At 47.6% G+C, this 27,313-nt stretch overlaps 2 protein-coding genes across 2 annotated transcripts in view; one reads left to right on the top strand and one right to left on the bottom strand.

Annotated features, from left to right (window-relative positions):
• The window catches only part of DHX32 (DEAH-box helicase 32 (putative)), a 40,773-nt gene extending 35,514 nt beyond the window's left edge, over positions 1-5,259 (bottom strand). The window contains exon 1 of the mRNA XM_090278691.1: positions 5,098-5,259. The gene's annotated coding sequence lies outside the window, so the exon portion shown is untranslated. The remainder of the gene's footprint in view (positions 1-5,097) is intronic.
• FANK1 (fibronectin type III and ankyrin repeat domains 1) overlaps positions 826-27,313 on the top strand; it is a 57,464-nt gene continuing 30,976 nt past the window's right edge. Inside the window, exon 1 of the mRNA XM_090279437.1 lies at positions 826-838. Within this exon, the coding sequence (XP_090135563.1) occupies positions 826-838 (13 nt within the window). The remainder of the gene's footprint in view (positions 839-27,313) is intronic.

Below are 27,313 nucleotides of genomic sequence, written 5' to 3'. Positions count from 1 at the left end.
TGACCCGAGAGCCCTGAGACAGGCCCACTGCCTGAAACGGGACACCGGGGTGACAGCGCGCCACGGGCCTTGGGCACCCACGACACAGTCCGGCCCACCGGGGCCGCAGGGGAGGCTCCGGGGGCTCGGGACTTCCCGTCCAGGGGCCGCTGCCCGGCCGCCGAGGGGTCCCCCTGCCGGCAGGGCGGGCTTGCACGATCCGCCCTTCCCGCCGGGACACGGGCTCCGGGGGAAGCGGCATCGCGGAGTGGGAGCCGGGTGGTCTGGGGTCCCAGGGGGTCCGGGGTCCCGGGCCGGCAGAGACCCCGAGGTGGCGGGGGGCATGCTGAGCCCCGGCGGCCGCAACTGGTACGCCGGGGCCTGGCCTTTACCTGCAGCGGCGATCCGAGTCCGGAGAGGGAGGCCCAGGCCCCGGTGCCCTTCCCTGCCGGGCAGGCCGAGCTCGGGGGACTCACGGCCCGACTGCCCGATGGCCCGACAGACGCCTCGGGATAGCAACTCGGGGCCTGCAGGTCCCCGCGCCCAAGGCCGGGACGCAGGCCGCGCCGGGGGCACGAGGGCCGCGGGCAGGGCGCGACCACGCGATCAGGACTCAGGGGCAGAGTCTTCAGCCGGCGACGCGGCCGCCACTCCGGCTCCGCGCCCCCGGCGACGTGCGGGCCCTCGCGCCGGCCGGCGTTCCAGGCGGCTTTTGGTCCCTCCCTCTCGCCGTCCCCGGCCCCGCCCCCCGGTTGCCACGACAACCGGAGCGACGCCGGCTGCGGAGCAGAGGCGTTAGGAGGGGCGGCACCCGGCGCGGCCCCTGGGGCCCGGGAGCTGCGGACCATGGAGCCCCAGAGTAAGGGGGTCGGCGGGCAGGCGGGCAGGGGGCTCCCCGGGAATGAGGGGGCGCGCCCCGCAGGCTTTTTAACGCTTTCGACCTGAAAATACGGTTGCTCGATCGCGCTTTTCTCTTTTGGAGATAGAAGGGGCTACACCCTGCGGGAGTGTTTGCGGGGAGCCGGCACTGGAGGGCTCGGGAGTGCGGCCGGGAGAATGCGGCGCCCCAGGGCGCTCCTCCTGGAAGGACCCTCGAGCACATCCGCTTGTCGTTACTGTTGCTGTTATTGTTGTCATTATTCTGGTTAGATAGTTCGGTTTATTAATTTTAAGTAGTCAGCCTGCTTCTAAAATGTCAGCAGTTAGACAGGCAACGAGGCTGGGTCTTGCAGTCATTAGAGACCGCGGCCTCTGCCCCAATGCTCTTCGATTTAAAGGAGAGAGAGAGGAAGAAAAGAGAGAGAGCTTTGTCCAAGCATATTTGATTAGTTGCTAAAGGTTCTGCAAGGTAGGACATGCAAAAAAAATGTTTTTCTTTTAGTGTTTCACGCATTCTTTGGCAAAAGGTGTGCATTCTGGAATTATCAGATCTAACTGGAGCTCTAACTTCTTTTCAAACTTTTCTTGCAAAGTAGTCCTCGGCCTTTCTTTCCCAGGTTAGTTTTGTTACTAAGATGTGACCAGTGTTTTCTTACAGAGACTGAAAAGATCTTAAACCTTCCTAGAAAGATGCAGTTTGATTCTCAAAACTGTCCTTGCACAATTTCAGAAACAGAAGTACTCAGACCAAATCCATTCTCTAGGAGAAATGCTGGCATTGTTTTTCAGGGTGTTAGTTTCCAACAGGATTGAAAACTTGCTTTTAAACTCATTTGCTGAGGAGAAAGCTTACAAGTTGTGAGTTATAATTCCTTGAGTTGATTTGATGGTATCCTGCTGTTTACATTGATAAATCTCTGGATTCTCCATTTTATGAAACCCATGGAAAGAAAAGTAACACACAACAATACAAGAATTGTTACCTAATGTTAGGCTGATGCCAGGCTGCATTGTTCTCCGTTTAGAGAAGAAATGAACGGAAGTGAAATATATATTTCAAAAACAGCAACTTTATTTCTTCAGGTTTATATTATTCTTTAGATGTGTAAACTATAAATATCAAATTCTTCAGTGCTCTCTGTCTTTATGCACCCATGCATTCGTAGTGCCTAATATGCCCCAGACGCTGTCCTGGGGATGGGGACGATCACTGTGGCAGTGTTCCTTTGGGCCATCCCAGGGAAACTGAGCAGATGTTACCCCAAGAACTACTGAAGCCGCCCGGAACCCAAGATTGGGGGAGAAGAGGTGGCCAGGAGGCTTCCGGCAGGAAGTAATATTAGGCAGAATGGTGCTGCTAAGAGTGAGAGGAAGGAATTCCAGGCAGAGACCCTGGGACCTGGAAGGGCAGTGTGGGTTTGAGGCCTGAAGGAGGAAGATGAGTAAAGCTGTAGCTTAGACAGCTGTGGGTGAGGGGAAAAAGGAAAAAAAGAGAGAGAGAGAGAGGGGGCGGGGGGGGGGGGGGAGGCTGAGGAAGCCACAAGGAGCCAGATCATGAAGGGTTTGTAAAACTATGTCAGATTTATCATGCAGATGAATTATACCCATTACCTTGGATTCTGAGATGGAAAATACCTGTTAAGTAATCTATGCTTGGTGAACAACTAAGTTTATTCCTTTCTACATATTCTTGAGTGCTTTTATCAATATTGGTTTTTAATAATTCAACCCATCACGATTTACCTTAGGAAATTCTTTTACAGTCTAATAAACACCGTTTTGGATAAATATTTACTAAATCATTTGCTGTTATTAGTTAAAAGGACAAGATTAATAAATGACTATAAGGTCTCTTTTAACTTCAAAATTCATTTTCAATCAGATTTTACCTGAGACTCATAGTCTCATTGTCTCAAAGATATTGGAGATGCCTATGGATATGACATTACCAAGTGTTACACTTATGTATAACTATAATATACTGTTATCGATATTAAGAATATATTGCTATAGTAATATTATCTAACATTTTCAACCTGGTGTTTCCATGCTACCTTGTTTTACTGAGGGGTTTTTTAAATAGCACTTTACAAGTGCAGTTGAATGTGGAGTCAGTAAATTGATTAAAAGGAAGGATTTTTTAAAACTGCTTTTCAGAATTAAACATATATCCAAAGAACTACCAGAAATTAACCCCAAGTCAGCCTTTTCCATTCTGTTCCCACACGCTTAGTTTTCTATTACTTTTAGGAATGACCTTTGTTAACTGAGTCATTAAAATCCAATAAGCATAAAGTCTTCAAAGCCCGCAGCCGGGTCCCCCTCTGGAAATAGGCAGAGGGTGGCAGGGGCTGGGCTACCACAGTCTCACCAAATAATGGCAACGATCGAAGAAGTGAGTCCCCAGGGAAAGGGCAAACGCCACAACCCTGGGCTGTTCCGAGGGGGTCGAGTTCCTGGCTTCCACGTCCGCGTCTTTAATTATTTTCTTCCTAAACTAACCGCGCTGTTGGGAAGATAACCCGTGCATGAAATTACATGCCAACTGCATGCCAGGTTCCTTTTCTAAAAGAAACTAGTTAAGTTCAATGGCACGCTCTCTCGTGCCAAGGGGAAGCGTCGGAGGTCTTCAGCCCTCCCTGTCCTGACCTTTAGCCCACCAAATCCCCCAAGCAGATACAACCTGGGTTTTATAAAGTAAGCATATTTCTCCAACGCGACATCAGGATGAGCCCCCAGCTGCAACTTACAGTCGCCTCGCTGCCTGTCCCGGAAACCGGCCCTATATAAAAAATCGGGACCTAGTTTGGGTCCAGCAGCAGGTCCCTGACAGACACCTGCCTTACAAAAGGACACGACGTGGAGCCCTAAGTTACCATGTGACGAAGAGACTGGGTGAGCAAGGACTCAGAGGGGCCGAGCCTTCTCCCTCCGGTAGTCCTCAGCTTTGAACAGGGTTTTGCCACGCTCGGAGCGCTGCAGCTCGAAGTCAGTGACCTCACTGACTCCCCTTTCCCTCAGCACCTGTCCCAGCAGCTCCACCCGAAGGCAGGCTGCTGTGCTCCACCCTAAAAACACACCCTGACGCGCCGGATTCCTTCACCCCCTTCCCTCCCTGCTGTACTCTCCGTGTGCCAGCCACCTGCCAGCCACCATGGGAGGCTCCGCTTTCCTCTCCCGCCCCGACTTGCTCCACCAGGAAGCCGCAGAGCCTCGCCTTGTTGGACTGCGCATGGAATCGGGTTTCTCCCCTTCCAAAGTTGCTCCAGAGTCCCTAGGATTTAGCTGCCTCTTCAAACTCATCCCATGTGTGATCTTGGCTCCATTATGCTTCGGGCGTATTGGCCTTTCAGCTCCTTAAACATATCAAGCCCCTTTCAGGACCTTGCAAGGTTTTCCCTCTGCCTGGGGCACCTTCCCTCCTGCTCTGGCAGGTATGACTGCATGTCCTCTGGTCGGAGCTTAAATGTCACCTCCTCCCTGAGTCCTTCCCTGACTCTCTTCCCAGCCATGATCACAGCTTGTCATTCTTTCGTGAATTAAAACAAATCTATTTCGTCCCTCGTGCCTGACGTGGAGTGGGCTCTGAGCAAGCCCTCGCTGCAGGGGGCACTGCGGTGAACAGCGGGCTCCTGTCCCTTAGGTTGTTTTCTCCAGAGTGTTATGGTGTGCGCTAAGGAGGAAGCCAGTTTACTCCCCAACAGCAGGGGCACCCTTGTGGAGTAGGCTTTGGGTCCCGTTCATTTAAATCAGGAGCTGATCAATGTCAGGTGGATTACCAGTAGGGCATTCTGCCTTCTTCACGGGACTGCATGAGATGTTTGGAGAATCTCATTCTACCCAGGAAGATAAAGGAAATAGACAAGTAATCTTATTTGGGGAACCAAAGTACTGCCAGACCATAGACCCAACAAAATGTTTGCACTACCGTGAGGCACTCATGTGCTGATTGCCTGAGAGACTAGTAAGAATTTGAGTAATGAATTACTTAACTCCAGGAATGTTTTTAAAAGTCTGTGTAACATTTTTTTCCAGTAGTCTTAGCCCCTAAAGAATATTAATTCTACCAATTAGGTTATAATTCAAATATTATCATTAAGAAATAAATGCTTATATAAATCAAGTTTAAAACTAAAACAAACAAAAAAGCCCCCACAGAATTCCAAAGAGGCACCTATTAAAGAAATAGCTGTACTTTTAAATTCCCATCAAAGTTCTAAAATTCATCGCGATCCTGACCTCTGGATGCTCAGCCTGGCACGGGAAGGGGCGAAATGACTGGATGGCAGCCTCCCGTGTCTCACCGGAAGCTCAGGCTCAGCCCCGCATCACCCCCAGACCACATCTCCTCCTGGTGCCTTGGGTTTGACCACTCCTGACGCTCCCGATGCTCCCGACAGGGAAGAGGAAGTGCTGTCTGGCGAGCCTGCCCAGGAGGGCCTGCCCCAGTTCGCCCAGGCCCGAACTAGCCAATCGGATCACAGGAGGGGTGTGCATTCCAGCATCACCCAAGAATAGCCTGAATGACTCACCCAGCCCAGAAGGCGGTGCACATCCTTACAAGTAAACAGCTCCCACCAGGGTTGTGTGCGTGCCCATGCCCACAGGGCTGGGAGGCAGGCCGGGGCATCCCTGGGAGTGCTCGTCCTTGGGACCCTCCTGCTGCATGCCTGGGGGCGGGGGGCATCGCTCTGTCAGAAGGCAGTCCTTTCTTAGACCCCACGTGCCAGTTCCTTTAGCCGTGCCCTGACCCCTCCCAGGCTCTCAGGGACCCTGCCCTGACCTTGTCTTCTTGGGAGGGTCCTCTCATGCCCACGTTCTCCTGCTTCCTTGTCCCTGCCTTGAACACGCTCACTGTCCCCACCCCCCGCCCCCAACCGTCAGTCCTAGAAGACGTCTCTAGGACATCGCCTTCTCTTAGAAACTTTGCTGCCCATTTACCGCTTGGATGGTGTTCTTTCTCCGTTGCTAGCTCCTCCCTACTCTGTCCATATTTGGGAATAACGTTACCAGTAGCTCCCCACTCTACGTCATCCGTGTCAACGACCCACAGAGACCCCGAATCTTCTTTCTTAATTCTGAAAGCTAAGGGGAGGGTTCTTCCAAAGCCAGCTGTGTCCGAGGCCCATCCCCTGGTGGAAGGGTGGAAGGGAGGCGTGTCCATGACACTTACAGGTTGTGGCGTGTCGGGGGCACCGTCCAACAAACATGGCGAGCGTGCGGGACCGTAGCAGTTTCGTGTGGTGTGCGTGGTTCTGCTGGTTGCTGTGGTCCGTTAGAGGGAGGGCTGTCCTTCACTGGCCCGTCCCCTCAGCATTGACACAACAGAAGCCAGGACAGACTTAATCGAGTTACTTCTAAGATCCACTCAGAGAAGTGGGGACCTACCTTTTGTGACTCAGCCGCTTTATCTTGCAAGGTGACAAAGATGAGCGCAACTAAAAATCGGAGCTGTGTGTCAGCCAGGTCTTGCTGACCAGTATAAAACTACCTCTTTTTTTTTTTTTTTTTTTAATTCTTGTTTCATTCTGTACTGGTTGACTGTTCATGTCTTTCTTATGGTCTAATTCATTTATTTGAACCCCAGCGTCCTTCCCTTCACGATTGATTCCCCATAGATTTTTCTTTACTTCATGTAGTGTAGCCTTCATTTCTTCCCTTATGCGTTTGCCATACTCAGTGAGTTCTCTGAGCACGCTTATCACCAGTGTTTTGACCTCTGCATCTGATAGGTTTGCTTAGTTCTTTTTCTGGAGTTTTGATCTGTTCTTTCATTTAGTCTGTATTTCTTTGCCTCATCAATTTGGCAGCCTCCCTGTGTTTGTTTCTGTGCATTAGGTAGAGCTGCTTTGACTTCCTTTCTGGGCACACCTGTTACATTGTAAGGGGGGGAGCCTTAGGTATTTGTCAGTGCAGGATGACCCATTTCACTACGTTGTGGCACTGTGTGTGGGGCAGGGGTCAGAGAGAGAACGATGCTGCCTGCTTGACACTTCACCCACTTCCCATATGCGACTGGCACCCCTCTAGCTATTGCCCTGGTGGTGCTTCCCAGAGTGGGTGGATTTGTGTGCATTCTAGGACCGTGGGGGCCTCTAAATGGACTCTCCTGAGAGACTGGCAGTTTCTTCCTTGGTCCCAACCCCCACTGGTTTTCACAGCCAGAAGCAATGAGGCTTTATTTTCCCGGCAATGGAACCCTGAGCTGCGTGGTCTGGCCTGGGACTGGGGTTTCTCCCCAGGTGTCCCTCCTGGCTTTTTTCTGCCACATGTGAACGTGGGACCATCCATTCTGCCTTGCTGCAGCCACACCACCGCCTTGTCGCACCCTTTCCACCCCGGCTCCCTGTCTCCACCCCTCCTACCCACCTGGATGACTGTGGCTTCTTTAAATCCTTGGTTGTCAGACTTCCATACAGTTTGATTTTCTGGCAGTTCTGATTGTTTTTGGTTTGGAGGTTAGTCGTGTTCCTTCTTATGGTTGTTCAAAGAGGTGAAGCATGTCTACCTATACCTCCATTTAGCTAGAAGTCTTAACTTTTTATCAGTACCTCTTATGCTTTCATCGAGAACATTGCAAACCTCAAGACTCTCAATACCGAAACCCGAGCGTATTCAGTAGGAGCTTTGCTTCCCTGTTTCTCAGAGACCTTTAGGAAACCCCACGTACCTGTCTGCACCTGCTTTCTTGCCCTCTGAGGCGAGGTGACCTCCAAGTGAACTGAGAAATCTCTTACACAGATTAAGGTGAACAGTTGAGCCAGGCACGAAGAGCTCGGAGGGGCACGAAGCAACCCCAGAATTCTCACCTATGGTCTGTAAGGGGAACACGACTTGCCGTTAGATTGCCCGTAGAAGGGGGCTGCCAGCAGGGGAAACGGTCACACCGCCCCATCAGCCTTGCTAACCCAGTGGGCAGGAAGCCACGCCGTCTCCTTCCCCATTGAAGACCAAGTTCAAGGGAGTTCAAAACAAAACTCTTCAGTTTATTCCAAGAATGAAGTTGAGGATGGTTTAGTTCAGTGACCGTGATTCAAGTGAAAGTCAGATTTAGATCATGTGGAATATTTCAACCTCCCAGAAGGCTATGCATCACCTGTCCTGATGGGATAAGAAATAAGAAGGGCTACACCTGCCGTCTGCGGCTCAGGGACTTGGAATGACAGCATGTGTTAGGGTTGGTGCTCCCCACTGTGAACCGTGAGGTGGGCTGTTCAGGTCTTTTAAAGGGACAGCAATGTATATTCAAGGCTGGCAGTGGCCCATTTCTGCACTATATCTACGTGAATATGCAACTTGTCTTAACTCACACTGCATATATATGGCGTATACACTGATCCCCCACTTATCGCAGGTATTACGTTCTAGACCCCCCCTCCCCGCGATAGGTGAAAATCCGCGAAGTAGGAGCCTTCCATTTATGTTAGTATTTAATGTACAGTCCCGCAAACTCCCGTGATGTAGCAAAAAATCCGCGATCAATAATTAACTATAATATTTTTTAAAAATCCCGCGATGCAGTGAGGCCGCGATAAGTGAACCGCAATATAGAAAGGGACGACTGTATACAAACACACATGTAGATACATATATATGTCCTTATTTTGAAAAACCTGAGAGCTATAGGACCGTTGAAGGGTCACGCAGTGAGCGCCTGCCTGCTCGTCACCGTTTGCCACCCTGGACCCCTCCCCCTCTCTTCCTCTCTGGGCCCCCTCCCTGGGCGGGCGCGCGCACATTTTTGCTGAACTGTCTGAAAGTGGTTGTATACGTCGTCATGCTTCAATCCTGAATCCTTCCCATGTTTCTCCTAAGAACTGGGACAGTTTCCCATGTGACCACAGTGCCACTCACACAGTCCCTACACTTAACAGACTGATATTGTCTCACACGTGGTCCCCATTCATGCTTCCCCAGCGGCCTGAGTGATGGCCTTTACGGCTGTGTTTTTCCTGTGTAGGCGACCAGGACCCGCCCAGGGTGACACATTGCATTTAATCGTCACGGTCCTTTTGTCTCCTTAAATCTAAGTGGCCAAGCCACCTGTCTAATAGAATGTCCCAGGCTGGGGTTGTCCCATTGTTCCTCGTGATATTTTACGTCAAATATTTCTACGAGGACTGTCATGTTACACCGATGAGGTCGTGTCCCTTGCTGGCAGGGGCACAGGATGTCACTTGTACCCAATATTTCAATACAATGTCATTGCCGCCACTGAAAGAGGAGAGACTAATTTTCTGGGGTGAATGCCATGCAGAGCTGGGGAATCTGTGAAGGAGGAGACGAGCCTGTCAGGGTGGCCAGGCTGACGCCGTCAGAGCTGACCACCTCCTATTAAATCACAACTCGGTGCTTCGTACTGTTACAGAGATGGGGGGCTGGTGGCAGGTCGTGGGGAAGTGAAAGACAGGCCCCTTTTCTCCAAGGACCTCCCCCAAGCAGAGGAGAGGGCCTGACAGCCAGGAAGGGATGTCCCAGTGGGACGAGACTATGTTTCAGCTCCAGGTCCGGAGCACAGGCTGGAGCGTGGCAAGGACAGAGAATCGCAGGCTTGGCCGCTGGGCCAACCCCACCCTCCATGTTTCCATGTTCACTGCTTCCCAGGGTGCGTGGGCACTGATGAGCCTAATTAGGGCCATCTTCCTTCTGCCTTCCATGCTGACTGCGGTCACTTGCATTATTCTTCCTTTCCTCGTGTTTGCTGACCCGTGCCCTGCCCTCCCGGCCCCCCACTGTCTGCAGCAGCCAATCTCCACGATGGTCCTCGGTGACCGGTCATGCCTCCTGGTGTCCTCACCGTCATGTCACGCCTCACTGTGCCGGGGATGGTCTGTGTGGCCAACAGGGTGTGGCAGGTGCAATACGTCGGTTCCAGGATGAGGTTTTGAAGGACTGGGGCTCCTGCCTTGTCCTGGTCTTCAGTCCCTCTCTCCCCCTCTCTCATATTCTCTCTCTTTTCTGGATCCCCTATGAATTTCCATGTCACGGACACACTCAAGCATCCTGCAGGATGGCCGCTTGGTGAGGGGTAGAGGCCAAGAAGCAGAGAGGACTGAGTCCCGCCCGCAGCCCAACGGGTGAGCTTGCAGGCAGGTGCTCCCATTCCGGCCAGGCCTGGAGCTGACGGGAGCCCTGATGCCCAATCTCACGGGAAACTCTGAGCTAGACCCAGCAGCTAAGCCATTCCTGGATTCCTGAGCCTCAAAACGTGAGAGGTCATCGCTCTTTGTCACTTTAAGCCCCTAACTAGATTGTGGGGTCATTTGTGATGCAGCCTGGGAATCAGAAACCACCTGTATCTGATAGAGCGATGCCAGGCTGCTCTGATGCCAGCCCACGCCAGTCTTTCCCATCTGGAACCCCTTTTGCCCTTTGTTGTCTTTCTACTCTTTCTATCTAGACTTTATTATTTTCCTTTTCAGGTAGATATGAGAGTCCCAAGTTTTGAAAAATCAAAAATGATGAGTATGTAGCGCAAAGTCTCATTCTTGTAACACCACCACCCAGTTCCGGCCCTTCTATGATTCAGAAATAGTTTAAACGTTATATATGCAACCACGTTTTCCACAGCTGACCTTGAACAAGGCAGCAGCTCGGGGCGCCGACCCTCCTTCCCAGTCAAAAATTCATGTAGAATTATAGCTGGCGCTCTGCACGTGTGGAGGTGACCCTTGAGCAACACGGGATTGAACTCTGCAGGCCAATTTTTAAAAATCCATGTATACGTGGACCCGCACAGTTCAAGCTCTGCTGTTAAGAGTCAGCTTTATATACCATGTTCCTCTCTCTATTCTACACTTTCCTTTGGCCTGACGTTATAGTTTGGAGAGCTTTCTCATATAGTATAGTGTTCTAGTGTACGAGTTCACCATAATTTATTTCCCCAGCCTCCTAGGGATAGACCCCCAGTCTGTTTCCACTCTTCTGCTCTTGCGATCGGCTGAATGAAAGGTGTCTACAGGCTGGTCCCCTGCACCTGGGCGTGTATTGCCGTCCACGGCTGGGGGGCTTCATGCCGCAGTTAAGCATCATGCAAGGGGAACATGAGCCTGGGCTCCCCAGGTGGGCCCAGTGATGGGTCACAGGGTCCTTCTGAGAGGGGGGCAGGAGAGTCGGTGTTGGGCAGATGAGGTGAAGGTGGCAGCGGGGGTCAGAGGGACACAGGTCAGGAGCCAAGGACTGTGGAAACCTCTAGAAGCTGGAGAAGACTGGGAAGCGGTCTCCTCCCTGGAACCTCCAGGAGAAACAAGCTGTTGATTTGAGCTGGGCAAGACCTGTTTTGGACCTCTGACCTTTGGAACAGTAGGTAATACGTCAGTGTGGTTTTACACGGGCTTCGTTTGTGAGAGTTGGTTATGGCCGCCTTAGGAAGCCGGGACAGCTATTAGCATGACAAACAATTATAAGCGGACTTGCAGGAAATAACCTTGTGTGTCTGACACTTTGCCTTTGTGAAAGTGTATTTGGAGAGTAAAGGTCTAGATGTGGAATTGCCTGGTCAAAGGCAGGGCTGGCTTTGGAAATTGTTAGATCTGTTTTCTGACCTCACTAGTGTGGGTCAGTGGGCTGGGCTTCGTCCTGCAGAGCGAAGAGTTGCCTGTTTGATATATATATATTTAAATAATTTATTTATTTGTTTATTTATTTTATTTTATTTTTTAGAGAGAGGGGAAGGAGAAAGAGAGGGAGCGAAACATCACTGTGTGGTTGCCTGTCACTCACGCCCCCAACTGGGGACCTGACGTGCAACCTAGTCTTGTGCCCTGACTGGGAATCGAACCAGAAACACTTGGCTCGCAGGCCGACGCTCAATCCACTGAGCCACAGCAGCCAGGGCTTGCTGTTTGATATTGATGTTTCTCTCCCTCTCCTTCTCCCTCCCTTCCCCTCTAAGTATAAATTAATAAAATCGTTAAAAAAAAAAATCTGTTTTCCACAGCCTCCCCAACACGTGGGTCACCAAAGTTTTGGATTTTTACTCTTGTGCTAGCAGAAAACCCTCACTTCTCGAACAACGTAATTGGAAAACATCCCTCATCTGCACGGCACAGCAGGGTTTCCCTCGGAGTTGAGAGCAGGTCCTTCTTCTGTTTCATTTTACGTTTCTGTTTGCCTCTTGTCCCTCCCAATACCGGACACAGAGCAGGTTCTCTCTAATGGGGAATAAAAGAAAATCATGTATCCAAAGGCATTTATTTTATAGTAGTTCATGGGGATAAATGGAATATATCATAGAATCCATTTCCTCCAAGTTCCATTTATGAAAACAAAAATTTTCCTTGTTTTGGATGAAAACCTCCTAATTGCAATCATTGATGAGTGACTAGCTAATACCTGCTTGCCTGGTGATGTCCTGATCATTTCTGATGACCGGTGAATATAAGGTGGGTCACCAAATACCCGGTGGCAGCCTGTGTGGGCCTGCCCCGCATCTGGGACCAGCAGCTGCAGCAGACCTCTCCCCCCGAGGGGACAGAACCCAGGCCCCTCCAGGTAGCAGCCCTTACGATTATTGCCCGGAAGCTGAAACCTGTTCGTGGTGCCCTGTTTAAGTACCAACAGCTGCCCCCAAACCGTCACTAAGCGCTTGCCCACGGAAACGTGAGACAAATACAAACCATTGCCACCTTCTCCCTGGTCCCTTAGCTTTGGATCTGCACCCTGCTCTCCCTTACGCTTTCCTGCTGTTCCTACTGCCCAGCCCTTCATTTGCTTTGAGATCTTAAAACTTCAGGGAAAGAGGAAGCGATCACCTTCTTTAAAACATTGGAGACTTAAATTAGGTTGCTTTCAATTATAACGTAGCCTCGTCGGTTTGAAATCAAATTAAAAAAATTGTAGTGGTTCTGATGGGAGAAGTGTCCTGGTTCATCACTCAAGCTGTCACCCAACTTTCTTTAGATTTAATGTGCAGTGTTCAGTTCCGTGCAAACCAATGTTAGAGTTACATATTCAGACTTTCTAGAACTTCCAAGAAACCACAAAAGTTAATGAGTTCAGTGTAATAAATAATGGAAACGTGCAACAAAACATAACAAAAAAACCCTCCAGACAACGAGCCCAATTATCAAAATTCTTTGTTTCCTGGAAAGGGAAAAGGATCCAAAACAATGAAGCCTTTTAAGAGAAACATGTGTTCCTGTGCTGTTCCAAGCTGGTGATCACGAACAGAAGTGGTGAACGTTAACAGAAGCAGAAACCAAACAAATGAGTTCCAGGGAGACCTGCGACCCTCCGTCCTGTTCTGGGCTAACTCTGCGTGGCACCGTGACCTCAGTCCTTGGAGGCCGCACATTTGTGAAGCAGATGCGGACCTGGGCCTGGCGCCGGCGCCCTCACTTCGCTGCCCCGTGGGCAGAGCGTGACCCGATGACACAGTGTGGCGGAGCCTGGCTGGCTCGCCACGGCGGCCTGTCCTGCGGCCCGCTCCTCCGACCCCAGCCACTGCCAGCACTCCTCCCAACGGCACCTGCTTCCTTTGGGTTCGTTTTAGATAAACACAAATCCATTTACAGAGTTGTAGGGATGCCCCCAGAACAGCCAATTTACCATCCGAACTGTTACTCCTAAACCCCCTAAATGGCCGTGACAATGTGGGACACCGTCTCTTACCTCAGGAAAACCACTTCCTACGGACAGCGGTTGTTTGTCCCCAGCACGGGGCAGGTGTCACATTCTAAACGTGTGCGACTTTTTCTTCTTCTCCCGAAGCTCCATTGTGCACGTTTTGATGCTTTTAAAACAGTCTCGGCCACCTGTCTTTCTGTGGTAAGTTCCATTCCACACCCTCCACCTCAGCTAGACTGACCCCACAGGGGCAGGACTGCCCTGCCTGTCCTCACCGAGTCACCAGCATGTTTGCGGCGCAGACTCATCGTGGGCACTCCAGTGCTGGTTGAATAAGTAAATGGGAGACCAGAAAACATAGACAGGATTGGGAACTTGAAGGCAGGGGAGCCCTAGAGTGATCTGGATGAAGAGGCTTGACCTGAGGCAGTGCCTCTTAACCAAATTTGCATTAATCTCCCCACAAGGAGACTTAGTTCTCCCCAGAAGAGAAATTAAACACTAAATTAAACATCTTATTAGATGCTTGTCAGGTATGGTCGAACCTCGAAAGGCCACAAAGGGCCGTTGTGATATCTGTGACATTCTTCTCCGTTCCCCCAACTCCGAGAACTACCCTGGGGGCATTGCCCCAGTGGGGAGCATGCGGTCTGACCCAGGTCCCCTGTCTCTTGGGGTGCTTCCCTGCACTCTGGGAAGGTCTCATTCACTGTCAAGGGGTGGGGACCAGAAGTGCGGTGGGTGAGCTCCTGTGGTGGGTCAGGCACAGAGGAGAAGTGACACAGACCCGCGGCAGTGAGCTGGCATCTGGCCTGACACAGGGAGGCGGGAAGCAGTGGTCACAGCCTGGGAGAGGCCTCTAGATCCAGTACAATGTCACTCGTTGTGAAGTGGGTGCAAGGGAGAGCCAGGCTGGGCTGGGAAACCAAAGGGTGTCATCTGAGCAAGGCAGACTTTGCCCACTGAAGCCAGATTTTTCCCTATAATTTGTAATTGATTGGCATTTTCAAATTCTAGATTGCTCTGTGAATTTACTTGACAGTTTGTGATGACTTTGTGATGAAGAGTTTGTTTCTTTCCTCGTAGTGTAATAAACTGTTTTGCTCCTGTGGGTGTGAAAATGGGCCGGGAGGGGGAGGGGATCCCCAGCTATGGGAAGCAGCAGCTATCAGCACCCCCTTCGTGTAGGCTGCAGGTATTTCACAAAGAGAAGCTTTGGCTGGGCCTGAACAGACTATTTTAATTGCCTGAAGCGTACATTTGGCATATCACAGTCTGTAGTGAAAACACTTGCCACATGCATTGTTCACAGTAGCCGGTGTCCGTCAACCACCGAACAGATCAAACAAAATGTGATAGATATGTCCATGGAGCACCATTCAGCCTTGAAAGGGCAGGGAGTTCTGGCACAGGGGACACTGTGGTGGAAACTCGAAGACATTATGCCGAGGGACATGTCAGTCACCAAGGGATGAGTACTTTAGGGTTCCGCTGTGAAAAGAAAACAGTTTGGTAATGAGTTTTGTGTCCTGTATTCAAGACAAAACTGTCCGTGGGTGGGGAGCACCCTTCTACAGGGAATATGTGGGCTGGGGCCAGTTTTCTAGAGCGTTAGAGTCCCCAACATGGAGACAGAGCACAAATGTCTGGGGCGCTTCTCTGACCTTCTTTAGAACAGTCAACCAACACGGAAATAAGTCTAGAGCCCAGAGCTGGCTTGGCGCTGGGGACTGGCTGACTCGTCTCTGGTCAAGTGGAGCATGGGCCCCTCCCCCGACCCCCAGCGCCATCATGGGCCCAGACATTTATTTCAACGCCACTTACAGAGAGCAGTCAAGTTCACAGATTGACAATGCCTGGGGGAGGGGAAATGAGGAGATATTTAATGGACAGGTACAGGGTTTTAGTTTAAGATGGTCCAGTTCTGGAGACAGGTAATGCTGGTGGGTGTACAACAGACCAGTATCCCAAATGCCACTAAACTGTACACATAAAAGTGGTGAGAATGGTAAATCTTTTTATACGTATTTTACCACGATAAAAATATTTTAAAAATATCTGCCATTTGAGCACCTCCTAAATGCTAGAGTCTTATGTACATTTCCACTAATCCGTAAAACGGCCTTGGGTAGTAAATAGAGCCTTAGCTCACAGACGGGACAACTGAGGCTCAGAGAGACGCGCGGTACAGCCAAGGTCCCACAGCTGCTAAATGAGAGTCAGGTCTTTATGATGTCAAGTCCTGTGTTCTTCCTACCATACCACACTCATTTCTAGATAGAGGGGCTTCAGGGGAGAATCTCAAGAATAACTAATAGAAATGAAATTGTAAAAACCCAAAGACAAAAGTGTACTGTTTAGAGACCACCCAAAGATGGCCAGGACTGGTTAAGTGTACATATAATTATACAGTGATCCCTCACTTATCGCGGGCATTACGTTCTAGAGCCCCCGCGATAGGTGAAAATCTGCAAAGTAGGAACCTTACATTTATTTTAGTATTTACTGTACAGGACCACAAAATCCCGTGATATAGCAAAAAATCCGCAATAATTAAATATAATATTTTAAAAAATCCCGCGATACAGTGAGGCCACGATAAGTGAACCGTGATGTAGAGAGGGACCACTGTAAATAGTAAATAGGAGCGGGAAGGCTTTTCTGGGTTTCAAGGCGAACCAAGTCATGAGAATTACATAATTTAATCCTAGTTCATTGAAGAGAATGAGGAGTCAGGTACTGTTTCCGACAGAGAACAGTCGGTATGGAGCTAACTTCCAATACCACTAGCCTGGGTAATTGTTGACCGTGAAATACAGGGCAATGCTAGAAAACCCTGCATGCGAGAATGCTCCTTGGACCCTCGGGGACTGACCGGGGGACCCTCGGGAGTGAGGGAAGGAGTCCCTTTCCTGCTTTGGGTCACATGGACTATTACAGACTAGCCAGCCCCTCCGCTAAGGGTGGTTCTGCTTTCCCACTCTTGGACATGAACCATGATGTTTAGAAAGAGTCGATTCCCGTGGGATGCACAGGGTACGTACGAAGTGGGTCCGAGGTGTGTACCCAGCTGCCTCTGGCTGGCGTCAGCTGGTGCAGGCTGCATTCTTCTAGCTAGGATTCTGCTGGGGCCCTTCCAGTGTCTATCTGTCCTCCTCTTGGGAACCTGGGCCACCTTCTCCCCACAGCTGTTACAGGCTCCGTACCCCGTGTGTGATGGACGTGCCCCAAGGCTGGCCATCGACCTCCAAGGGAGCTTTTCCACTGAATTTGATTATTTCTGGGCTCTTTCCAACCCGACTTTTTAACCAACCCCAAAGCTAGGCAACTTGGCTTCTGGAATTGTATGAATTCTCTTGCTTGTTCCTGGTTGCTTGCTTCCCCAAACGCAAGTGCAGTGTCTGTACTGCTTCTGAAATGTTTTTTTTTTTTTTTAATTACTGTCACTTTTTAAGATGAGTAGAATAGATTTTGTTAATGCGACAGTCAGTAGCACCTTTCTGGTCAAATGACAATGTGACCACGTCTACGTGGGGGGGAAATGGGAACTTAGAAGTAGTGCCCCTTGCACTCGCTGTGACTGTGCTTTTGAAAGTTCTGTTATTATTAACTCACTGTGTTCGCTCTGTCCCCTTGCTGGGGACATTGTCAGACACAAAATGGGGCTTCAGACAGTTGTGACGAACCATGCCATAGGGCGCAGAAGAACTCAGCAGCTGTTTGGCCTGTACATTCTGCTTTTTACTTTTCATGCTACAGACTGCGCCTTGACATTTCTGGCCTCTGCGTCTTCCCGAGCTGGGGTGGTGCATTGGCTCAGTGAGAAGTGATGTGTGACTTTGGACTAAATGTCTGCCTGCAGCCGTTTTCATAAGGCAGCCGAAGGAATGTATGTGGCCGGTCACCGTTCACACACGGCATTAATTAGGAAATTTAGGGGAGGGTTTTTCTTTGTGTTTGTTTTTCTTTCTTGCTGATAATGTTTTCCTTGGTAAAAAAAGTCTTTCTAATAAAAGAGTTTTGCTATCTCCTGGGATAGTCCTAGTAAGAAGAGCAAACGCTCTGGAAGGATTGATTTTTGGCGGCAGGCCACGTAAACATTTCTATTTCTGTATGTGATTTATGGGCCAGGTTGACAAACATTGTTAAAACAATGATCATAAATAGAGAATGTGTCAGAGTTTGGGCTCGGCCGCGGTGATTGCTGCGGAGGGGAGGACCCCTGGGAAATGCCGTGCCCGTGTCAGCTGTGGCGTGGGATTTACAGCAACGGTTTTGCAAATTGCTTGCCAGACTCAAATCTATCAGTAGACCAATGCTGCGTAATATTAAGTGACGCTTTTCAGTTACGGTTTCTTTCTTTCTTTTTTTAAAAAGAAGCTTAATAGGGGTTTATGTGCATTTAAAAATCAGTTTATAACATTTTTTAAAAGCCTGTGTTTATTTTCAAATAAATTTGGAGATACCCATACATGCCTACTGTTATACTTTTGTGGTGCTATAGAGATTCTGGCTTAATGGGACCTATGAATTTTTCTGGCCATCGAATTATTTCGTCCATTAATCAGAAAACATTTGTGTCAACCAGTCCGCATCCTCTGCCTTCATCTTGGCTTCGCTTGGCCTTCTTCATTTACATGTAAATTTTAGAATTGACTTAGCAAGTTCCACAGAAATTGTTTGGATTTCCATTAGGATTAAATCAATGGGTCATTCTGGAGAGAACTTGACAGTATCAAATCTTCCAATTTGCAAACCTCACCTACCTCCCCATTTGTTATATCTTTGATGCATTCTATGTAACATTATAGAACTTTTCCCATGAAGGCCTTACACATTCTGCAGACTTATTACTAGGTTCATTGCATTTTTGGTGTTGTTGTAAATTATATAATTTGTTAAAATTTAATTTCTAATTGTTTGGTGTATGAGTAGCTAACTTGCTATGTTTATTGATTATATTTTGGAATCTGCATGTATGCGATCATATTATCTTTAAATTGCTTATGTTCTTCATTGCCAGTTCTTTGGTTTTGTACCTCTTTTCCTTATGGCACTCCCTGGGGCCGGCAGTCACGCGCTGACCAGACGTGCTGATGGCGGTCCTCTCCTTTCCAGTTTCAGGGTTTCATCCCAAGGACGACAGCTTTTCATTTGTGGTAGGTTTCCCTTGTCAGAGTGAGGAAGTTCCCTTTCATTCCTAATTTAATTAGTATTTCTTAAAATCATGGAATCCCTTTTCAATTTCATCAAATACTTCTTATACATCTGAGGTGCTCATTGGTTTTTAATCTGCTCACGTATTGACGATCTTAATTTTTTTCCACGTTCAAATCAATCAGGCATTCCTGGAACAATAAAACACATTATCCTCCCTCTATATTTTACAAATATTAGACTCTGTTTTAAAGTGCGCTTTCCTCTTTGGGGTTTAGCCCTGCGAGGCTGACACACTCCGAGTCCTGTAACTGGGCGCCCCGGTGCAGTGAAACTGCCCACCCTTCCCCCTTGGCAGCCGCTGGCCAGCGGCCCTCCAGGGTTGCGTTTTTTCAGAACGTCACAGAAGTCAGACTGTCCGGTCTGTAGCTTTTTGAACAGTATGTCCCTTAGCATAATGCATTTAAAATTTACCCATGCTGTATCAACCATTCATTTTTAACTTTTACTGCCAAGTAGTATTTCATTGTATGGCCACAGCACGGATTAGCTCTTCACCATTGGGACAGCCTAGTTTATTTCCAATTTTTGGTGCACTATGAATGAATTTTCCATATACATTCACATACCGGTGTTGGAACACAGGTTTTCATTTCATTTGGGTAAATACCTAGGGGTAGAACTGCCAGACCACACTGTCAGTGTATGCTTGACTTTATACAAGAAACTGCTGCCCTGGCTGGTGTGGCTCCGTGGGCTGGGCATCGTCCCGCAAACTGAGGGATCGCAGGTTTGATTCCTGGTCAGGGCACATGCCTAGGTTATGGGTTCAATCCCCAGTCAGGGCGTGTATAGGAGGCCACTGATGGATGTTTCTCTCGATGTTCCTCTCCCTCTCTCCTGCTTTCCCCCCCTCTCTAAAAATAAATAAATAAAATCTTAAAAACAAACAAACAACCCGCTAAGTTGTTTTCCAAAGTGGCTGCGCCCTTTCGGGTTCTTTAACAGATACAGGGGGATCCAGGTGGTCTCTTTCTTCTCGAGTTTGGTAGCACAGGAGAGGCGGCCCTTTTCCTGACCCGTCTTTGGTTTCAGCCGGGGCTCCGTGGCGGAAAATCCGATTAACCAAAGAGAAAGAGCATCAACCTTAGCAGCGCACATCACAGAAGAGAAGACAGTGAGAAGCGATTCCAAGGGGTGCTTTAGAACAGCCTGCTGATGTGGCCGCATCTTCCAAGGGCAATCGCGTGTCGAGGGAGGACAGGGAGAGGGAAGCCGCTGGCACCTTCTAAGGGCAGCAGACTGGGGGCAGAGAAAACCCGGGGTGGGGGGGTGGGGGCAGTGACGCGAGGCTGTCTGCTCTTCCTCTGAGCCATCTCTGGGTGGTGAGAGACTGCGTCCAGGAAAAAGGCAGAATCTCTGTCCTGCCTTTAGGCAGCACACGGGGGAGTTAGAGAGCTTTGCCTGTGTTGCTGCTACATACTTATCCTTGGCCCAAAATAATTTCTACGTCACAGGCACATTTTGGTGTGGCCCTCTGGCTTCCTTTAGGAATCGTCATTTTGTTTAACTCGGGGAATTTATAAGCATAAAGCCTTTTTTGGGGGGGGGTACCAACCCTCATTAGCTTTCTATTCTGTGATGGTATTTCCTGTTTCATTCCTGGTGCTAGAACTTGGGGTTTCTGCCTTTTTTCTTGGTCAGTCTGACTAGAGGTTTACTAATTCTATTGATTTTTTTTTTTTGCTAAGAACCAGATTTAGGTTTTTTTATTTTTATTTTTCTGTTTTAAATCTTACTGATTTAGCCATTTGTTTAGTATTGGGTTGGCCAAAAACGACGTTACTTTTTTTTTCGTACGATGGCTCTAGTAGCGCTTAGCTGTCTTTCATTTCATTCGAAACCACCCTGTTAGACTGTATTGTGATGGCTGTCCTATCAGCGTGCGTTTAAAAAAAATGATCAAAATTGGTGAATTTTTGTGCAGCCATTTTAATATTGAAGATGGAAGAAAATATGCAACATTTTCAGCATGTTATGCTTTATTACTTCAGAAAAGGTAAAAACACAACCAAAATGCAGAAAAAGGTTTGTGCAGCGTATGGAGTAGGTGCTGTGACTGATCGACTGTGTCAGTAGCGGTTTGCGACGTTTCTTGGTACTATTGACATTGTGGCCAAATAACTCTCTGCTGTGGGGCTGCCTTATGCACTGGAAGATGTTCAGCAGCCCCCCTGGCCTGTATCCACTAGATGCCAATAGAGGGAGACAGCTGACATACTCAAAATGGCCAAATCAATAAAGTTATTGGTCAAGTGAAAAATGTGTGTTTTATTTTATGGAAAAAACCCAGACTTTTTGGCCCACCCAATATCATGTAGCCTTCCTTCTGCTTGTCAGCCGTTGGAAGTGGAGCTTTTGCGGCAAGTGTAACCCTGGAATGGGGTCTTATGTACGGAGCAGAAAACAAACAAACAAACAACAAACCCCTCCTAGTCCCTGTAGCAGTCAGTTGACCTGAAATAGACCCCAAAGCTGTCCTTCGCAGCCCCCCGACTCTGCGCCTTGGTGGCTACTACTTAATACATGATTGTTTAATAGGCCGGCTCTGTAGTCCTTCCCCGCAGCACATGAGAAGTCAGCAGTAGCTCTTCCCCACCCTCTGAGCTCCTTTCATCATCCCCCCAAAAGATCCCATGCCCACCAGCAGTCACTCCCACAGCCCCCCTTTCTCAGCCCCCCTTCCCCAGCCCCCCGCAGCCACGGGTCCACCCTGTCCCTGTGGATGTGCGTGCCCTGGACATTTCATATAAATGGGATAACACACTATGTGGCCTCTTGCACAACCTTTATTAACTTTCTAAATACATTGTGTGTGTGTGTGTGTTTTGCTTGTCTTCCGGTTCCCTTCTCGCAGAAGGTATATTTTTGAGTCCTTAACGGGTCATACTTGACAAGGTCGTCATCCAACAGGATCGCACGGCTTGGTGTTGGGCAAACCTTTTCTGTGGCCTCAGGCCCCTTAAAGAGAAGGGCCGATTTGGCCTGGGGGATTACAGTACGAGCTCTAATGTAAGGGGAACCCCAAAAAGAACGTGTAACTGCGGTAAACCCCGAAGTTGCCCGCAGCTTCCGGTATGGGGGAGGCAGCTTTTTCCGGTGGGATTTAAAAGCGAGCTGCGTCCTGAGTGTTTTAAATGCTTACCAACGTTTCTGAAGAGTATTTGAGACCCGATCGCCTGCCCCAGCTGCCACTCTGTCTGTCACCCACCGATTGCCAGTGTGCAAGGGGGGCACGGCTGTCTGGAACTTCACACGCTCTGTTGAAAAGACAAAACTGCATTTGAAGGACTCCTGTGTGTGCCTTAGTTTCAGACGCATTTTGGCAAAAAAGTTCAAGATGGGTTTTCTGCATGGCAAATGGGCTTGCTGTCTGTGAGTAGCGCTCATCACGGCCTACACAGAGCGGCTCGCTGTTGCAGAGAGATGACGAGGCAGCAGAGTTTAACTTGATGTCTGGTTTGTGTCTATTTCATGTCTTGTGTTACTTTGTATGGGTTTCCCCTTATAGTGCTCAGTTCTCCCCCAGCTCTTTGGATCAGTCGGTAGCCTGGGTCCTCTCATTCAGAAAGTTTCCCAGGCACGTGTAGACCTGCACCCAACCTGCATTTGGTCTGACACGTCCTTGGACTCTGGTGTGTCTGAAGGGCCTCACTTTCCATTGTGATCTCTAGTGGGTCACTTAGCAATAACACTCTCATCTCTTATTTTTACTACTTGAAAATCATACTCTCGGTTCTTTCTTGTCTGTTCTTTGAGACGGTGGTGACATGCATGTTAATTCAACTTACATGTAACCCAGGGAAGCAGCTTCCTCGTGTTCTGTGACATCTTGTAACTCTTGAGAGTTATCAGTACATTTAATTCAGTCTGAAAACTTACCTAGCATAAATAATGTGTCTTGTTAAAACCACTTAATAATATCAACAAACACCTTATATATATACATCCTTGTGTCATAGAATAGCCAAGATCTTAGAACAATCTGTTTGTATTTAAATCTGTCATAGAACACCTGTTTGAGAGGCATCTTAACAAACTGTTTGTGTTCCATTTGGTTCTCTGTATGTTGGGGTCACGATTCCGGAGGCAAAAGTCTTGCATTCCCTGTGGGTAACAGACCAGGATGAGAGTCCGCAGCCCTGGTGGCAGTCAGCACATGCGTTGCGGTGAGACTGTTCTGACAGCAGAAATTGTTTTCTCTTTGGAAGTTCTGCTTTGTGTCTGGGAGGACTCTGGTTCTTCTCAGCTCATCCCTTCTCTGGGCACCTCTATGATGAGTTCTAGTATCAATATTTTCTTGGCTACCCTAATTCTATCTGAAATGGTTCCGCATGCCATTTCACCCATCAGAATTTGTTTTCATTGTTGTATAGGAGAGGTGTTTTTTTTTTAAACATTTTGAAGCCCCTACCCATTTTCATTCTTCCAACTTCCTTCTTTCAGCTTCCATGAGGACTCTTACTTTCCGCTGTGTCTGACTTTTGGAATGACCAATAACTGTAGCAAAAAGGCAAGCACATAAGCTATTCAGATGCATTTAAAAACTGCCTTGGTTCTCGATCGAGCCCCATAACTTTATAACGAAATCATTCTTAGGTGACAAATACTGAATTATTAATGGGATGCGTGTAGGAGGTTTTCCCTGTCTTCAGGCTGCGTTGCTCTGCTGGTGGCAGATGTGCGTGCCGCCTGATCGGGGCCCCCCAGATGCATCAGGAAGTCACGGCGTGCGTGGGGGTGCATAGGTCCCGCAGCCTCCTCTTCAGCTGTACCCGCTATTTGTAGCGATACTTGTGCCCTACGAGTTGTGAATCTGGACGCATTTTATTTCATGAAATCTTTTCCTCCTTTCCTACTGAGCTCTGAGCAGCCCGCATGGATGTTCTGTTGTTTCATTTTTGTGTCTAGGTGTGTTTTTCTTTTTCTTTTTCCCGAGTGAGATATATTTTGCTTCCTGACATTCCGAATCCATATTTTTAGTTACTTATGACATATTTTCAGGGATTATTCTTTTTTTAAAAAAAAGATTTTATTCATTTATTTAGAGAGAGGAGAAGGGAGGGAGGGAAAGAGGGAGAGAAATGTAGATGTGCGTCCCGACAGGGGACCAGGCTGGTGACCGGTGGCCTTTCGCTTTGTAGGACACGCCAAGCCCCCGGAGCTACTCCCGCCAGGGTTCAGCGATCATCCTTCAGATGTTGCCCCTTCTCCATTTTCTTCACTTTTCCTTTCTTCGCTCTTCCTTTCTGGAACTCTGATTAAAGGTATGTTAGGTCTCCTCATTCTGTTGTCTTACTCTGTTTCTTCTGTGTTCAGTTTTTGCTTTCTCCTGGGTGTCCTGGGTAAATTCTTCAGCTACGTAATTATCCTTTCATCTCCGTTCACTTTTCCATTTAGTCTACCCATTTAGTTTTTAATGTCAACAACTACGAGTATATTTTTATTCCTAGAATTTCAATTTGCTTCTAGTCATGCATAATAGTTTTTGTTGCATATCCAACTCGGGAAATGAATCTTGCACCGCTCTGTAAAGTTAAATGCACAGTATTTTTAATTGAAAAATTGTCAGTAATAAATTATTGTATACAGAGAGTGGTTTGTTTTTAAAATTGAGTTAGAGTTACATGCATTAACTAACATGGAGCAGTATCTACCAGTAGACTTTTTCCATGCTAAAGAAATCTTTGAATCTTCACCAAGGCATTGCTGGTGGTCATCTCTGCGGAAGAGGTTGAGAGAACTTTTGTTTCCTGCTTCAATATTTCTGTATCATTTTATTTCTTTTTTTAAGTAATGAGTAGGTATTGAGTGTGTGTGTGTGTATATATACATATAAATATAAATAATGCTATCACCCTTTTGTGAAAAATGTGCTTAATCGAGAGAATTATTTTTAAAAGTTCCCAGTATCTGAACATCTGTCTTTGTTTCTTTTTTGAGATGCACATCATGCTTTTAGACCTTATTAGACTGGATGGTACTAATTACCTTTCTTTTTCATTGAGGCTATGCTTGAGCCTTACATGTGCCAATTTTTATTTATAGGATTATTTTGTAATTTCAGTTTTGAAAGGGACATACCCTTACATAAAGGGCAGAGCAAACATACATTTATGGTTGTGAGTAGGCAAAACACAGTTTGTGCTTGTCTTATTATTTATTCTTCTATTATTTTCTATACTAACAACTGTCAACCTACTTTTGCCCCACTCTGTACTGCATTTAGATAGTGTGAGTGCAAACAAAAATTTTGGTTTAAAGCTAATTTCACGTGGAAATCCCTTAAACTTATTTAGGAAATTGAAGGAAAGCATTGAGGGGGTGTGGGAGTTAGTGTGTGAAGAGTGGGAAGGGGCCAAGGAAAGAAGTTGGAAAGGGTCACAGAGGGAAGCCATGCATTCTGGGAAGATGAAGAAGGTAGATCATGTTCAAGTTGAGATGAAAGCTGACCATTCGTAGCTAGTGCAGAGAGGGGACATCAAGCTCTTTCCAAACTCTCTTCTCCACTGGAGGAGAGACTTTTTGAAAGGACGGTGATAAAACAGCAGCTGCCTTCGGGTTTCGTTCGTTGAGCAGATTCAGTAACTGTTTACCGTGAAGGGTCTGACTGTGAATCTTGGCTTTTAAGACCAGCTTGGAGCCAAGAAACAGATGAATATGAGAATGATGTTATTGTTGAAGCCAGGGATTCTTATACAGGACATTAGTCTGATAAATGCAAAGAATAATGGCCGGTATTTGTAATTAATACCTGATTTATGATCCTGGTTCTTCCCATACTGACTGCAAAAGGACAGGTGATATTTTTGTGTATGCCATGCTTAGAATGAGTGATGTTGGAGAGATTTATAGTAAAATTTTGTTTTTTTATATGGTAAGTTTATCTAATCTTTCTGTTTATTCTCTTTAATGAAAACCACTGCAGAAAGCTGTTGGAGAAGCAGGGATATGGTTGTATGTTATAAAGGAACCATTTGGAAGAGTCAAGTGTATGGCAAATAATAGTTATTGATAGTTTCCATTAATGAAGTACAACTCTTAAAGATTCCTCTGTACCAGGTATGTCTATGATGAGGGTAGATTTTTCTCTGGAGCTCTTCATATTAGTTGGAATACTCTACTGCTCTTAAAATGACCTGGTTCACTCTTAGGTTTGGATTTGCACCAGGGAGGTTTGCACTGTGTGTTACCATCAACTTCAGAGTAACAATGAGTCCTCTTTCTTGCTGTAATATTCTTTATGCCCTTTCTGGACTGCTGTGGGGACCACTCCCTGTAGTTTCTGGAATTGTAGCCCAAGCCATGAGCCAGGCACTCCTTCTATCCCCCCAGCCCGCCCCTCCCCCCCCCCACCCCCTCCAGGGAGGCCTTTAAGTCTCAGCGGAAAACTGGAAGACTAAGGGGCAGACAGACCAAAGGCCGCTCAGGGGGTTTCCATGGGAATTGGGTTGAAAGAATGCTTATTATGCCTTAGAGGTGGCTCTGCTTTTCTTATCTCTTAGTTACCTATAAACAGTCTCTAGCAAGGAATGTATGAAACTTTGCACCTAATGCCAGTGTGACCTCAAGATTTAGCAGAGCCTGACACAGACTGGTCACTGTGTTCTCTATATTGATATCTGTAATTAGTAACTGTCAACTGTAACCCAAGCGTCTGAAAGCTTATTGATGCTTCATAAGTCTTGACCTTGTATCTCCCAAATCCCCTCCTCAGTAAAAGGCATGGGAGATGGAAGTTCTGTGCTCTTCTCCCCTAGAGAGGTGAGCCACTTCCCATCCCTCCAGACAAAATACAGTGTCCTGGATGAATTTGTTTCTCTACTATGGCCCTGAAACATCTGTGGGACAGGGAGTTTCCCACCGAGCCGGGCCTTGGAGGCAGGACAGCCTCAGGCTGCAACCTTGAGTCATGAGCTCAAATGTGTTAGCCTCTTGGTTTTTTCCCTTTAGAGCAATAATCACAACTGTGGTATTTTGGGGGTAGGAGTTCTTCAATGTTTGTATTTCTGCAAGACTGTAGACTCAGTGAGAGCTGAGTCTATTCTGTCCTACCCAACTCTCAACACTTAGCAGTGCCTACCACATAATGACCCTAAGAAAAAAGAACCAAAGACCAGGGAATGGTTAGAAAAAGGAACAATGGCAGGACAGGAACAGAGAAAGAAAACGGCAGTTGAGAGAAATTTAAGACAATGATCACTGATGTAATTGCTCTTTATACTACAAACATGCTAAAAAACTGTAGGATTTCAAAGGTTTTTGTGTCAATATATGCATAATTTTATTTTCATTCACAGGAGAGGTTCATAACAATATACTTGATTTGTGCTATGAGCTGAGTTGAGTTAGTTTTTTTTTAAAGTATATTTTATTGATTATGCTGTTACAGTAGTCCTAGTTTTTTTCCCTTTGCTCCCCTCTGCCCAGTACCCCCCTTCCCTCCAGCAATCCGACCCCTCTTAGTTCATGTCCATGGCTCATGTATGTAAGTTCCTTGGTTTCCGCCTTTTCTATATTATTCTCAACTTCCCCCTGTCTATTTTGTACCAACCGATTATGCCTCTTAGTCCCTGCACCATTCCCCATTTCTCCTCCTTTCCCCTCCCAGCTGATAACCCTCTAAATGATTCCCACACCTATGATTCTGTTCCTATTCTGGTTTGCTTAG

Source organism: Furipterus horrens, unplaced genomic scaffold, assembly GCF_987537825.1.
Source record: "Furipterus horrens unplaced genomic scaffold, mFurHor1.1.pri manual_scaffold_5, whole genome shotgun sequence".
Lineage (NCBI taxonomy): Eukaryota > Metazoa > Chordata > Mammalia > Chiroptera > Furipteridae > Furipterus > Furipterus horrens.
The sequence above is the reverse complement of the archived record's forward strand: the minus strand, read 5'-3'. Positions and strand labels throughout refer to the sequence as shown.